This window comes from Phocoena phocoena, chromosome 2 (genome assembly GCF_963924675.1).
Source record: "Phocoena phocoena chromosome 2, mPhoPho1.1, whole genome shotgun sequence".
NCBI lineage: Eukaryota > Metazoa > Chordata > Mammalia > Artiodactyla > Phocoenidae > Phocoena > Phocoena phocoena.
In genome coordinates this window covers 75,592,779-75,608,755 of record NC_089220.1, presented here as the reverse complement: position 1 = coordinate 75,608,755, position 15,977 = coordinate 75,592,779, and the positions used below count along the sequence as shown (strand labels likewise).

General features: G+C 39.4%; 2 protein-coding genes across 3 annotated transcripts in view; one reads left to right on the top strand and one right to left on the bottom strand.

Moving 5' to 3' along the window:
- RPGRIP1 (RPGR interacting protein 1) overlaps nt 1-11,912 on the top strand; it is a 71,948-nt gene extending 60,036 nt beyond the window's left edge. For both annotated transcript variants that reach the window (XM_065872115.1, XM_065872114.1), the window contains 4 exons: nt 5,376-5,568; nt 7,844-7,928; nt 10,541-10,671; nt 11,720-11,912. In XM_065872115.1, the coding sequence (XP_065728187.1) occupies nt 5,376-5,568; nt 7,844-7,928; nt 10,541-10,671; nt 11,720-11,832 (522 nt within the window). In that variant the 3' untranslated portion in view covers nt 11,833-11,912. The remainder of the gene's footprint in view (nt 1-5,375; nt 5,569-7,843; nt 7,929-10,540; nt 10,672-11,719) is intronic.
- Nucleotides 11,913-12,082: 170 nt separating this feature from the next.
- SUPT16H (SPT16 homolog, facilitates chromatin remodeling subunit) overlaps nt 12,083-15,977 on the bottom strand; it is a 33,202-nt gene continuing 29,307 nt past the window's right edge. The window contains exons 23-26 of the mRNA XM_065872117.1: nt 15,089-15,218; nt 14,343-14,472; nt 14,131-14,208; nt 12,083-13,440 (exon numbers count right to left, since the gene is read on the bottom strand). Coding sequence (XP_065728189.1) covers nt 13,295-13,440; nt 14,131-14,208; nt 14,343-14,472; nt 15,089-15,218 — 484 coding nt within the window. The 3' untranslated portion in view covers nt 12,083-13,294. The remainder of the gene's footprint in view (nt 13,441-14,130; nt 14,209-14,342; nt 14,473-15,088; nt 15,219-15,977) is intronic.

Below are 15,977 nucleotides of genomic sequence, written 5' to 3'. Positions count from 1 at the left end.
CTTTCCTTTTTCACAGCTCCCTCCTAGGAGGGAGGTCCCATCCTGATTCCTTTCTCACTTCCTTTTTTTCTTTTTTCTTTTTTCTTTTGTCCAACCTGGTTACATGGAGATTTTCTTGCCCTTTCAAAAGTCTGAGGTCTTCTGCCAGCATTCAGTAGACATATTGTGAGAATTATTAATACATGTAGATGTATTTTTAATATATTTGTGGGAGGTGGTGAGCTTCACATCCTACTACTCCACCATCTTGATTGCTGCCCCACTTTTTAAAAATATTTAACATATAAGTGCTATCATACAATATTTGTCTTTGACTTATTCAACAAAGCATAATACTCTCCAATTCCATCCATGTTGTTGCAGATGAAAATTTTTCATTCTTTTTTATGGCTGAGTAGTATTCCATTGTGTGTGTGTGTGTGTGTGTGTGTGTGTGTGTGTGTGTGTATGTGTATACACACCACATCTTTTTTATCCATTCATCTGTTGATCAGCACTTACATTGCTTCCATATCTTGGCAATTGTAAATAATGCTGCCATGATGAACATTGGGGTGCATATATCTTTTCAAATTAAAGCTTTTGGTTTTTTCAGATATATACCCAGGAGTGAAATTCCTGGGTCATATGGTAGTTCTATTTTTAGTTTTTTGAGGAACCTCCATACTGTTTTCCACAGTGGCTAAGTTTATTCCTAGATATTTTATTTTTTGACACTATCTTAAATGGGATTATTATTTTTTTTTACTTTCTGATATCTCATTGTTAGTGTAAAGAAATGCTACAGATTTCTGTATATTAATCTTGTATCCTGCTACCCTACTGAATTCATTTATTATTTCTAAAGTTTTTATTTGGAGACTTTAGGATTCTCTATATAGAGTATTATGTCATCTGCAAATAGTGAGAGTTTTACCTCTTCCCTTCTAATTTGGATACTTTTTATTTCTTTTTCTTGCCTGATTGCTGTGGCTAGGACTTCTAATACTTTGTTGAATAGAAGTGGGTAGAGTAGACATCCTTGTCTTGTTCCTGAATTTAGCAGGAAGGCTTTCAGCTTTTCACCATTGAATAGTATGTTGGCTGTGCGTTTGTCATAATTGGCTTTATCATGCTAAGATATGCTCCCCCTATACCCACTTTAGTGATAGTTTTTATCATGAACGAATATTGAATTTTATCAAATGCTTTCTCTGCATCTGTTGTGATAATCATGTATTTTTGTCTTTTTTTTTTTGGTTAATGTAGTGTATCACATTGACTGATTTGAGTATGTTGAACCATCCTTGCTACCCTGGAATGAATCCAACTTAATCATGGTGTGTGTTCCTTTATATGTATTGTTGGATTTGGTTTGCTAATATTTTGTTGATGATTTTTGCATCTATATTCATCAAAGATATTAGCCTGTGATTTTCTTTTTTGTAGTGTCTTTGTCTGGTTTGGGTATCAGGGTGATGGTGGCTTCATAGAATGAATTTTGGGGTGTTCCCTCCTCTTCAATTATTTAGAATAGTTTGAGAAGGATAGGTGTAAGTTCTGCTTTTTATGTTTGGTAGAATTCTGCAGGGAAGCCATCCAGTCCTGGACTTCTGTTTGCAGGGAGTTTTTTTTTTTTTAATGACAGATTCTATTTCACTGTAGTGATTGGTCTGTTCAAATCATCAGTTTGTTCTTGACTCAGTTTTTTTGTTTGTTTTTGTTCTCTTTTTTTTTTTTTTTGCAGTACACGGGCCTTTCACTGCTGTGGCCTCTCCCGTTGCGGAGCACAGGCTCCGGACGCGCAGGCTCAGTGACCATGGCCCACGGGCCCAGCCACGCCGCGGCATGTGGGATCTTCCTGGACTGGGGCACGAACCCGTGTCCCCTGCATCGGCAGGCAGACTTTCAACCACTGCGCCACGAGAGAAGCCCTTGTTCTCTTTTTACAACAACAGCAAATAGTTATTTTCACACAGTTTCTTAATGTCGGGAAGCTGGGAGTGGCTTTGCTGTGTGGTTCTGGCTCAGGGTGTCCTGGGAGGTTGCAGTCAAGCTGTCGATTGGAGCTGCAGTCATCTAGAGGCTTGACTGGGGCTGGAGGATCCACTTCCAAGATGGTGCCCTCACATGGTGCTAATTGTTGGTAGGAGGCCTCAGTTCATCACCTTTTGAGCCTCCCTCTCCATGGGCTACTTGAGTGTCCTCAGGACACAGCAGCTGGCTTCAGTCAGAGTGAAGGCTCCAAGAGCAAGCAAGGCAGAAGTCACAACGTCTTTGCCAACCCAGCTTTAGCAGTCATACTCCTTCCTTTCCACAGTATCCTGTTTGTAGCAAGGTCAGTCTTATTCAATGTAGGAGGGTATATAGGAGGTGAGGATCATTGGGGACCATCTTAGAGGTGACTACCACAAACCAGTAGGTTGCTATGACCAGGATCTTTATTATGCCCCTAGGTTTGCTTCATTGATGGCTCCAGCATGAAATAAAAGTTTTGATTTTTATGTGTTTTTTTGTTTTTAATTATTTTTATATCTTTATTGGAGTATAATTGCTTTATAATGTTTTAGTTTCTGCTGTACAACAAAATGAATCAGCTATATGTATACATATATTATCAGGCTGTATGTTTCTATAAACTTGTCCATTTCTTCTAGGTTGTCCAATATGTTGGCATACAACTGTTTATAGTAGTCTCTTAGAATATTTTGTATTTCTGTGCTATTAGTTGTTATGTCTCCACTCTCATTTCTTATTCTGTTTATTTGGTTCCTTTCTTCTTGGTGAGCCTGGCCATAGGTTTGTCAGTTTTGATTATCTTTTCAAGAAACCAGCTCTTGGTTTTTTTAATTTTATTTTTTATCTGTATTTTATTTCCTCTCTGATCTTTATTATTTCCTACCTTTTGCTGACTTTAGGTTGTGTTTCTTCTTCTTTTTCTCATTCATTTAGGTGGTACATTAGGTTGTTTATTTGAGATTTTTCTTGTTTATTGTGGAAGGCCTGTATTACTATGAACTTTCCTCTTAGAACCACTCTTGCTTCATCCCATAGATTTTTGTAAGGTTGTGCTTGTGTAAGGTTGTTGTTTGTCTTGAGGTATTTTCTGATTTCTTCTTTGATTTCATTTTTGACCCATTGGATTTTTAGTAGCATGTTGTTTAGTCTCCTTGTGTTCATTCTTTTCCCGTTTTTCCTTCTGTGGTTGATTTCTAGTTTCATACCCTTTTGGTCAGAAAATATGCTTGAAATAATTTCTATCCTCTTAAATTTTTGAGGCTTGTTTTGTGACCTAATATGTGGTCTATCCTAGATAATGTTCCATTCATGCTTGAAGAGAATGTGTATTCTAACTTTTTTGGCTGTAGTGTCCTGTACATTATCAATTAAGTCCAACTGGCCTATTGTGTCACTTAGGACCTCTGTTGCCTTATTGATTTTCTGTCAGGATGATCTGTCTCTTGATACCAGTGGGGTGTTAAAGTCTCCTACTATTATCGTATTCCTGTCTGTGTCTCCCTTTATGTCTGTTAGTATTTGTTTTATATATTTAGGTGCCCTTATATTGGGCACACAAATGTTAATAAGTGTCATACCCTCTTCTTGTATTGATACCTTTATTTTTATATAATGTCCTTCTATGTCTTTCTTTATGGACTTTGTTTTTTAAATTAATTAATTAATTAATTTATGGCTGCATTGGGTCTTTGCTGCTGTACACGGGCTTTCTCTAGTTGCAGCAAGCGGGGGCTCCTCTTCGTTGCGGTGCGTGGGCTTCTCATTGCGGTGGCTTCTCGTTGCGGAGCATGGGCTCTAGGTGCATGGGCTTCAGTAGTTGCAGCACACAAACTCAGTAGTTGTGGCTTGCAGGCTGTAGAGAGTAGGCTCAGTAGTTGTGGTGCACAGGCTTAACTGCTCTGTAGCACATGGGATCTTCCTGGACCAGGGCTTGAACCTGTGTCCCCTGCATTGGCAGGCAGATTCTTAACCACTGAGCCATGAGGGAAGTCCTGGACTTTGTTTTAAAGTTTGTTTTTTGTGATATGAGTATCGCTACCCCCACTGTCTTGTTTCCATTGGCATGCAATCTTTTTTCCATCCTCTCACTTTCAGTCTGTGTGTGTCTTTCATCCTGATGTGCATTTCTTCTAAGCAGCATATTGTAGGTTCTTGGTTTTTTGTTTTATTTTGTTTTTAATCCAACCTGCCACTCTTTTTTTTTTATGGTTTTTTGTTTGTTTTTCTTTTACGCGGTACACGGGCCTCTCACTGTTGTGGCCTCTCCCGTTGCGGAGCACAGGCTCTGGACGCGCAGGCTCAGCGGCCATGGCTCACGGGCCCAGCCGCTCCGCGGCATGTGGGATCTTCCCGGACCAGGGCACGAACCCGTGTCCCCTGCATCGGCAGGCGGACTCTCAACCACTGCGCCACCAGGGAAGCCCAAGTGTCTTTATTTTTAAGAAGCACCCAGATTATTTTGATGCAGATTTGTTGAGAAATATTGCCCACTGAACTTCCTAGGAGAAGGCACAGGAGCTCTGCTTGCTTCCTAAGGGAAGAAAAGATGGGTGGTGGGGGGCAGATTTGGAGAAGTGAGGACATTGGCCTGGCGACCTGGAGGAGAGAAGCAGCCCTGAGGGCACTCACAGATGAAAGGGAGAACTGTGGCTATAGGGCCACCCTGGACTGACTCCTTGCTAGTGTCACGACACTGACTTGCTGCTACACTGTACAAGGTGGGGGACTTAATGTTGACCTCAGTTTATTTCTTGAAACTATCATGATGTCAGCCCTCCTCCTGGTATCCCTAATGTGAAAGTGGACACAGGGACGTCAAAGGAGGGGATGGTGGCTGTAGCAGCAATTCTGAAGCAGAGCTCAAAGAACTGGAGTTGCAGTGAGAGGGCAGGGTGGTTCTAATGGCCTGCTCCGTGTCATGTACTTGGCGGGGGCTTGGTTGGGACACAGGGAGCACTGGGCAGCTCTTTGCTTTAGTGGCTAAAACAACTGCTCAGTTGACAGGTCTCTTAGGGCCTAACTGCAGGAAAAAGATGGATTGGTTTTCATGGAGAAAGTTTAAGAAAACGATCTGTTCAGAAAGTTTCTTGATTCTTTCTGTATGTGGCGATGGCTGAGAAAGGCTGATCTGGATAATTGATTCACTGGACTGGGAGAGAGAAACTGGATTCTCTTTACAAATTACCCATGGTTAGTGGTGGCAGTTCAGTCAGGTGGTCTCTTGGTGCCAGTTTAAGGTACCTATAAATTGATTCTCAAGGAGTAATATGTTAGGTGGAATATGCCTGTGATTGATCCCTAGAGAGTAATATGTTAATTAGATGGAGTATAAACACTGGCATCTCTAACCTATACGAAATGAATATTTTCCTTGTCAGGGTTCAGAGAAGATGTGCATTGAAATCATCTCCCTGGCATTCCACCCAGAGGCTGAAGTGATGTGTGATGAGAATGTAAAACAGGTGTACGTGGAATACAAGTTCTATGATCTACCCTTGTCAGAGACGGAGACTCCAGTGTCCCTGAGGAAACCAAGAGCAGGAGAAGAGATCCACTTCCACTTTAGCAAGGGTGAGGCATCCCTGGTGAACAGCCAGGAGAGGAGGCTGACAGTCATTTAGTCTGAGGGGTCCAAACTACTCTGGACTTCTGTTGGAGTGGACCCTACTGTTTTATTTTCTTTTATTTATCAAAGTAATATATGCATATGGTTTTAAAATCTCAAATAGGCTTAAAAAGATTTTTGATTAAAATATAGTCCTTTGCGCCACTCTTTCTCTGCAGATCACTCCCCTTCACCCCTCCCTGACCACCCCCCTCAGTCCACCACACCACTTTTCACTTTTCCTGCTATTTCTTCTGTTATTTAACCCCATGTTTCTGAGAAATGATTCTGTTGCAATTTCCTGATTCACTAATTCATTTCCTGATTCAGACATTATCTGTTGACTTCCTATCTTGGCAAATAAAACATCTCGCTTGTATCACACCCGTGCTCCCATATAGTTGGATCATAATTTAAACTTAATTTTTAATTAATAGTAATTGTTTCTATTATTATGGATGTGTAAACAGTCTTGCAGGGCCAAGTTTTACACCATGATTATAGTCTCTTTCTTGTTTATATTTTGTTTGTCTCAATTTTTCATTTGCTTTATTTTCATTATACCTGTTGGGATTCTTTCTACATCCTCCAGAAGCCTTTTAAATTTTCAAATAATCAAACCTGTCAAGTAACTTATCTTTTTTTTTTCCTGAAGATCTCTCTTTATCTTCTTGTTCCTCTTTAGCACACTGTTCAGCTATTATCCCACTGCTGCCATTTGTAGAGTTTAATTTAATTCTATTTTATACTGGATGTTTTATCTCCTGGGTCATGTGTCACCCTCTGATTTATTATATTTTCTAGTAGCTTTTAAAGAAAGAATACACTGGAAGTAAATATTTTGAGATAGTCATGCATGAAAATTCTGCCCATATATTTGATTGATAATTAGACCAAGTATAAAAATGTATGTTGAAAACATTTTTCATTCAGAATGTCAAAGCAGTTGGTCCATGGTCTTTGGGTCCAGGCCTGGAGTCTAACGCTTGTATGAAGACTACCCTCTACCTCCCCAGAGGACTTTAACATTTTTTCTTCATTTTTAGTGTTCTTAAATTTCAGAATAATGTGCATATATTTTCTTTCATTGTTCCGGGCATTCAGTGGGCTCTTTAAATCTGGAAGCTCATGGCTTTTAGTTCTGGGAAATTTTATTGCATTTCTTTGATAACTTTTTCCCCCTACATTTTCTCATTTTCTTAGTAGAATTTTGGATCTTCCAAACTGATCCTCTAATTTTATCACTTTTCTCCTATAATTCTACCTCTGTTTTTTTCTTCCTTTTTTTTTTTTTTTTTTGGAGGGGGTGATTTCCTTAATTTTATCTTCCAGTCATTGACTAGGTATTTATTTTAAATTTCTAAAAGCTGTTTCTTGTTCTCTATTCCCCACCCCCAACTCACCCCCCCCCAACCCTTTAAAAAAGTATATTCTTTCTTTACATCATAGGAGATAGAAGTTTTTCCCTCACTTGTGTAAAGTGAGCTCAAGGGTGGGCAGTCCAGGGTTGAGGCCACGTGATCAGGATCAGGGATCCAAACTCCCATCTTGCCTTCCTGTCCCCCTCGTGCCTGTCTTCCATCCTTTCAGATGCCTCACGGTCCTTAATAGCAGCTGCAGAAAGGAAGGCTACCTCCCAGTTTCACACACCACGGTGGGCAGAACTCAATCATGTGGCCAAACCTAGCTAAAATAGAGGCTGGCAAACATAGGCTAATTTATTTGTCTGCAACAGTCCCATGTAGAAATGAAGAGGAAGAGGGGAATGGATGTTGAGACCCTGAGTTGAACCTACCTCAAAATCCAAATCTCTAGGCGGCTTTAAAAAAAAAAAAAAAAATCAGTCTCCTAGAATTCTTCCAGTTGGGCAGTGGTGGGAGCACATTTATCCTGGCATTTGGCAGGACAGCTTCCAACACAGAGTGTAAGGCTTCCTTTATATCAGTGGTCGAAGCATTTTCTTAAAGGGCCACATAGTAAACATTTTAGGCTTTGTGGGCCAGTCTCTGTCACGACTCTTCAACTCTCTCATTGTAGTTGGAAAGCCACCACAGATAGTATGTAAAGAGATGGCTGTGTTCAACAAAACTTTATGAAAACAGGTAGCTGGCTCATGGGCCCAATTTTGCCAATGTCTGCTTTATATCAATGCTTTACACATACCATTTATGAAAGTTTTAGTGCCCAAATAGCAACAGTATATGATTCTTTGCTTTCCCCCCCACTTAACCCTTAATACAGTGATAGACCTGGACCCAGTGGAGCAAAAAGACCGAAGGCAGTTTCTGTTCGCCATGCTGACTGGACAAGACCCTGAGCAAGGACAGTAAGCATCTGCTTCCCACTCTGAAAGACAGGAGACGGAGACGTCACACAGGAATTTAGGAGTTTGAGTTTGGCTTTGTGGTGATATGGAATATTTTAATAACTTCTTTCATATTAATATACTCCTAATGAATTTCCCATCTACTTGAGTCTAATTTATGTTTGTGACTAACTACCTGATAAATTATGTCATCTCACAGGATTAGTTCATTTCTCACCCATGCCAGCCCCTGATAAGCACTTTTTTTTTTTTTTTTTTTTTTGAGGCAGCAATTTACTTGAATACTTAGTGCCCCCTAGGAAGGGACAAAACGCCTTGACACTCTAGGATGATTTGATTCATTTCTCTCAAACATAGTACCATACCATTGCTAGCTTACCGACTATTATGCCTTTATAATAGCAATTTTATTTTTGACTTAAAAATGATTTCTCTACAGGAATACTTTGAAGTAAATTCTGGGTCTACTCTAAGTTTTAGGAAAGCCAATTGTCATTATTCATATAATCTGAGGAGCCGTCCTTTTAGAGGTTCCAGATGAGATGCATGGGATATATAGAGAGAGACTAAAAAATTTCTCATTTAGCTGAATTTTGAAAATCAAATTTAAGTGGACATCTGGGTTTTCTTTTGTTTTTGGCAAAATCTGGCAACCCTACCTCCTTTTTGTGTGTGTGGGTAAGAAGTAGTATGGGACTGGTGTTCTAATCCATTACTTTTCTAACAGCCCAATAAATTTAATTTGCATTTACTTTGTCTCCAGTTAGTCCTAAGAAGGACTGAAAAAGGAGCCAGTCGAAATAAACCGTGAATCTGACTTCAGTATCACGGTGGACTTAAACAGATATAAGCTTACTGGTAACTTTTGGAAATGGAAAGAGATTTGGTCGTCTCTCTTTTGCGTTAATGTTACATTTAGCTTTTTCTTTTCTCCTCTCAGCATTCCTACAACTCTCTCTTCCTTTACAGTGGTAATCTTTTTCTTTTCTTTTTGTGATCTTCTACTCAATTTGATTTCAATTGATTTTACCTTTGATTTTCTTTTTGCCTGTATGATATAGCAGATAGAACATTGCCTTTGTAATCACACAGACTTGGTTCTGAATCCTGACTCTTCCACTTACTAGCTCTGTGATGTTAGACGTATTATTTAACTTGAAGGCTCCGGTGAGGGTGATACTGAAATAACATAGTTTACCTAAAGCACTTGCTATTGTGCACGTGGTGCGGTGATGTGAGTTACCATACATTTCCTGGGAAAATGGGTGGAGGGGTCAGTATTATCCCTTTGCTTTGTTGAAGTTCTCACTACAGATACAGGAACATAATCACAAACGAATATTGCTTAATGACTGTGAATGCATCACTTTCAGGATTTCTTCTTTTCAGCTTAATCGCGTTTAGCTGCGATTTAAAACGCTTGAATTTTTGGTGCTATTCTTGCTCCCTTAGCACTTTCTATTAGCCACCAATGTTAGCTTTTAAAAAATTAATAGGAATATGAAATGTCCAGAATAGGCAAACCCAGAGAGACAGAAAGTAGATTAGTGGTCACCAGGACTGAGGGAGAGAAGAGTGGGGAGTGACTGCTTAATGGGTATAGATTTTTTTGTGGTGATGAACGTGATGTGAACTTAGATAGTGGTGATGGTGGCACAACATTGTGATTATACTGAGAAACACTGAGTTGTACCCCTTACAATGGTTAAAATAGTAAGTTTATGTTATGTAAACTTTACCACAAAAAATTTAATAGGTATCAGTTTCTGGAATTCAATATCATTCTTTGCTAGACTAAGTCAAGGTAATAATAGTCAGCCTTCTGTTATCTGCAGGTTCCCCCCGCATCCATGGATTCAACTAATGGTGGATGAAAAATATTTGAAAAAAACAATTCTAGGAAGTTCCAAAAAGCAAAATTTAACATTGCCACGGACCAGCAACTATTTATGTAACATTGACATTGTATTTACAACTATTTACATAGCATTTACACTGTATTAGGTATTATAAGTAATCTAGAGGTGATTTAAAGTATATTCTATATGCAAATCCTACACCGTTTTATATAAGGGACTTGAGCATCGGTGGATTTTGGTATGAGGTGGGTCCTGTAATTGCTGTTCACTGCTCACTGTTTAGGAGGAACTGTGCTGTGTTCTTTACAGTATCATCTTCCAAGACTTACAGCTCTAAGGAGTACACCTTTTATATTCATTTTGCAATTCTGTATTCCTTCTGTTTCCTTTACTCTGCTCAGGCTTGGCATAACACTTTTATTTAGAAGTGTAAAACCTCTTCTAACTTCCATAATCTTGGTTTTTGTTCAACACCTCCACTGCCCATTTCAAATCTTTCAGCAAAACTGTAAACCATCTTAACAACTTGATCAACTACTTTACCTCAAGTCTTAGTTCCTTCCAGACCTGTTACTTTAAATTAAAACGATTTCTCAGTCTTTTGCTGTTGTAGTCTTGTAAAATGGAGGAAAGGGATTCAGGGAATACAATGTGTAATTTATGGTTACTTTTATCTTTTTTTTTTAATTATTATTTTTTTAAGCCTAAGGGTATCAGCAGTACTGAGTTAAATGGATTTTTTTCCCCCTTTAGTTTAAAGTTTACAGTGGTAAGTGACCCTATGGATGAGGAAAAGAAAGAATGTCAAGAAGTAGGCTACGCATATCTGGAACTGTGGCAGATCCTGGAATCGGGAAGAGACATCCAAGAGCAAGAGCTAGACAGTGAGTGATACGTTTCTGTGCTCCTCAGTTCCACTTATGTCTAAGGAAATCATCCTAATAGTGAATACCTTTTGTTTTACCTTTAATACATAATTACCACTACAAAGTTGATGAGCCAATCTGGATTGAAATCCCTACAGCTATATTTATTTCTAGATCAAGTATGAATGTAATCAGTTGTGTATCTTAGCCCACATACCTCCTGACAACTAGAATCTATTATGAATCTCCAGTGTTTGAGACATGGAAATTTTGAAAAGACACATTGTTTTGATTTCATTCAAATTTAAACATCAGACTTTCTCACCGCCCTTATTGACTCTGTTCTGAAAACTGTGTACCTTGTTTCCTCTTACCCCACCAGAATGGTCATGCTTGATTCTAATCTCTTCACTCCCAACATTTCAATCATAAAATCCTATTAATTTTACCTCTTGAGTGTTCTGAATCTGTCCCCACCTCCTCTGTTAAACTTCAGAACCCTTTTTTTCTCTCCTGAATTACTCACTCAACAGCCTCATGACTACCTTCCCTGATCTACTTGTGCCCCCTTGGAATATAGTCCCCAAAGAATGGACCCCCTTTTCTAGAACCCAGATAAAAAACTGTAATTTCTAACCCCTTCAGTTAAAACCACATTCCTTACAAGACAAATGCCTTGTTGTGCTCTGGCTCCTGCTTATCAGTACAGCTTCATTTCTGCCATGTCTTAGTTTTCCAAACTTGTCCTCCTATCTTGGCACATGCTGTACGTGCTTAGAATATCTTTTACTTTTTGAAGACTAATGGATTGTCTCTAGAAAGCCTTTTCCGATTCTGCATTCTGGATTGGTGCCACTTCTATGTCTTCCCAAAGCACCTACCATACTATACTGTAATGACTGTGTGTTTTCCATCGTCTTCCACCAGATTAAGTCCCACTAAAATATGAGGTATAACTTTATTTAGTATCCCCAGCACTTAATGTGGAAAATACCAGGTATTTAAGTGTTTGTTTTTCAATGAATGACACTGCTGTCTCACATGTTTCTTTTTCCTTTCCCAACAGTTGTTAGCCCTGAAGATCAGGCTACCCCCATAGGAAGGCTGAAGGTGTCTCTTCAAGCTGCTGCCGCCCTCCATGCTATTTACAAGGAGATGACTGAAGATTTGTTTCTGTGATAGGCAAGTGCTATTCCATTCTAAACCCTGAGGGAACCATAGTAAAAAGTCTCTTATAAAGCAACTTGTTCTACCATGAATTTGGTTTACTATGATGTCTCAAGCTAATGATGAAAGCTTAGAATGATGAAAGTTTCTTTCTGAGATATTAGCTGGATTAAGGGAATTATTCTCTAATGGCTTGGTACTTTTCCAGGCGAGAAGCAGGCTTGCTTTCAGGAACTGCAAAAGAACTGTCACAGAAGGTGAATTTACAAAAACAAAACAACAACAACAACAAAAAAAAAACCACAGTTTATTATCTCTTAGTTCTTCCAAAATTGAAAATATCAAGTCCTACTGCTAAGGAGAAAATAACAAACAAACAAACAAAATCCGAGACCCCTCCCCCCCTCTTCTCTTAAAGTCACAGAACACAGAAGGAACTGCAGTGGGACAGGTGGGTGCAGAGAGAACCAGGAGGGAGAGGATGGCAAGATAAACTCCCCAAATACTTAAAAAGCTGTTCAACAGAAATTGTGATAAATACAGGACAATGCGAGACAAGTAAAAACAAGGAGCAGCAGTGACGAGAGGCTGTGTTGTAGATGTGGCCTCTCTTCCTCTTCTCTTTTCTTGTCAGGGTATTCGAGGCCCAAGGCACGACTTACCCCTTCCAGATCTAAATGTTGACTCCTTCGAGCCTCCTTCTAGATTTTCACTAGAAGCAGTACATGAGACACAGCCATTTTTCCTCATATATCAGAAAAAAAAAAAAAACAGTGGTAATTCTGCTTCTACCATTGTACCATGTGTGAATTTGTAAAGAAGATGAAACCAAGCCAGGGAGTATCACTGCTTCTTATGTCTTCCAAGGCAGCAGAAATACCTCAGAATCTGCATGAGGCAAGAAAGCAGGAGAACTCAGATGGAGGTACCAGCCTGATCAGACTCACTAGCTCAAGTTGTATGGTTTACACCATTAGCAAATTCCAAGAACCTTTTCTTGAGTACTGCAAAGATGGAACTTAAAGAGATGTGAGGAAGATCATGGCAGTAGGGTAGGATGGAGGATTGAATCTGCTGGTCAAGAACCATGGTACAGGTAGTTAAGGGTCACCTTGTACCAATGTCTTGGAAATACGGCTTTGAGACATCAAAGAATAAGATGTCAGAAGCCAACGATGTCCTGGCAGAAGGTGACAGGAAGAGAGAGGAACGAAACGGTATTTATTAACAGCGGAAGCCTCTGCCCTTCTTCAAGAACACCTCCTCCCTTGCCATCTGGATGGGGCCATTGGCACGTGTCCCGGTGGGCCTGGAATTCCCCAAGTAGATTGGTCCGCACAAATGGCCCCCTAAACCCATAAACACAAATGGCAAAACTTCAAAAGAAAAAAAGGAAAAATACAGTTTCTATGTCATGTAAAATTTTCAGGGATTGGCTGAAGGAAGAATGGAGCTGAGGGCCAAAGTTCCGAAGTTACTTCCTCTTTTTCTTGGGAGGCGCAGAGCTGTGTCTGGAACCTCGGTTAGAGCCTCGGCCTGAACTGTGCACAGATGCCTTCCTCTTCCGGCTCATACTGCGACTCTGTTCCTCTTCCTCCTCATAGCGACTTTCACGGTCGGCTAAACAGAAGAATGTGGCACTAGTTAGCTAGACGTTAGCTTTAGGTATCTAACACTGTTGGACACAGCATGAAATAGTACAGAGAAGGTACTTTGGAGTCAGTTTTAATCTTTACTCAGCTGCTTACTAGTTGTGTCATCTTGGGCAAGTACTTAACCTTTCTGAGCCTTGGTTTATTTATAAAATGGAAAACTGTTTTAGGATTAAAGGTAATCTATGCAAAGGACTTATCACAATGCTTGGGATATACAGTACAGTACTTTCCTTTTCAACTTTCATTTACATTTGGCATTTGGTTTCAGAGTAATTAAAACTAGTACTACAAAAACATTCCTAACCTGGAAGAGGCCCAGAAAGCTAGACTATTATATATAGAACTTAGATTTGGAGACCAAAAGACTATTATAGGACTTAGATTTGGAGACCAAACAGCCTAATTTTGGAGCCTTACAAGACTATCATGGCTAAGGGCCCACCGGGGGGTTGAGCAGATGAAAAAAGCATCCAAGTCAGCAGAGTTGTGCCACCTGGAGAGCATGGACACACTCCAGACCTCATTTTCTTCTCTGGTCAATGAAGTTGTAGCTGTGGCTCCACATCAGTTTTATATTGTTCTTATGTTACTCTTATTCGGCAAAAAATACTGAAACCTGTGCCTCAAAAAAATACAACAACAACAACAAATCTACCTTTTCGGGCTTCTTCCTCCAGTTCATCCCAATCCTTTCCACTCTCTTCTTCACTGCCCAATGATTCCTTGGAATAATCTGCAATAACATTGATTCAGCATTATTTATTAGACAAGAATGGAAAATGGAATGATAAAATTCTTCCCTTCTAAAGCCTCCAGAAATGACATTAGGTTAAGAAGTCATGAACACTTTTTCCTACAAAGACTAACCTGATTCTTCAGCTTCTGATGAATAGTCTTCATCACTGTCCTCCTCCTCCTCTTCATAGTCATCCTCTGAAGGATTAAAAGTCTCATCTTCGATTTCAGACTCAGAATCCCCTTCCTCAGCATCACTCCCCTGGTGAATTAGAGAGAGCATAATACTGTACACTGGGTGTTTTCCTTTTTTTTTTTAAACACTTTATTAACTTAACGAATTAATTCAACCCACTAAGCACACCAGCATTATTTCTATTTTACATGAAAAAATGAAACAAAAACACCCAAACCCGAGTGACCAAGAGATACAAAGACTTAATTAAAATTAATATAAGGTACAATCACTAGATACCCTAAATATCTCATTCATATTTCTTAGAGTCACTTCATCCTTCTTTACCCAGGAAAATTAACCACAGACATACTCTTGGTAATAATGCACTATACAGAGGTAGGAGGGCAGTTTTTTAGAAAACAATTTTTGCAAGACTACCTGAAGAATTTTCTCCCAATACTAAGAAATTCTTTGAAGGAACAGTTTTTGTAATCTCAAATCTTGTCAGTGGCTACCGATGCCCAATTAATTTATCATTTACCTGTAAAACTAACTTGGAGAAACAACAATACCAAGTTGTATTCAGAGCTTCTCCCGTTTGATCTGGTCCCTTACGTACTACTTATATAGCATTCTCCTAACCGCCCAAATGATAATGGGCAACACTATGTACCAGAAAAGAAACCCCACACTCACGCACCTCACCCTCAGGTTCCAGAAAAGACCAGCCACCTTGTTCAAAGAAGCCCTCAGGGTCATCAACAATGGTCTTCATAATTTTAGTCCAGTTGAGGGACTGTACTCCTTCTGTGTACTTTAGGTCACAAGAACTGGGAAAAATAACATTATAAAGTCAAAATCAATCCTCTATACTTTGTGAGAACATCCCGTGTCATCTTGGTCATTAACATCTCTAAAGAGCAGATACCCTTTGCATACTTGGGAGCAGGTATTCTTTGCGCTGTGCCACCACAACGTACCCAAACATCTGATGTTTGGTCTCCCAGAGCACTAGCCCTCACGAGAGAGCACCTTTTTTCAGTATTTAAAGTGCCTTGTGTTAAGAAATGCTCTAATGACATTTATTCACGTCTACTGAGGAGCACAGAATCAAAGTGGGTGGGAAAGAAGAGAAAAGAAAACCAAAAAACAATAATAGTAAGGACCACAACAAGAAACCTTCAGCATAAAACCTGTCTGAAAGACTAGCATCAAGCCATTATGGGCACAATCATAAACACTGAAACTTCTGCTTCTAGCCATGATGGGAGTGCCAAGGACTAGATTTACGTTTGCACCTTAAACAACCAGAAAACCAAACAAAATATGGAACAACACTTTTCAAACATTGCATAAAAAGCAGCACAGGACTAAAAAATCCCTGTGGAACTACACAGTGGAATGAACAGCATCAGGAATGGTAAATATGTGAGTAAATATAAAAGACTTTCCCCTACTCATTTTGTAAATTAAAGGATAGCTGTTTAGAAGCTAAAATAATAACAATAAATTGTGGAATTCACAGTATATTAGAAGTAAAATGGATGATTAATAATAGCAGAAAGGATAGAAGTAGAGAAATGGAAGCA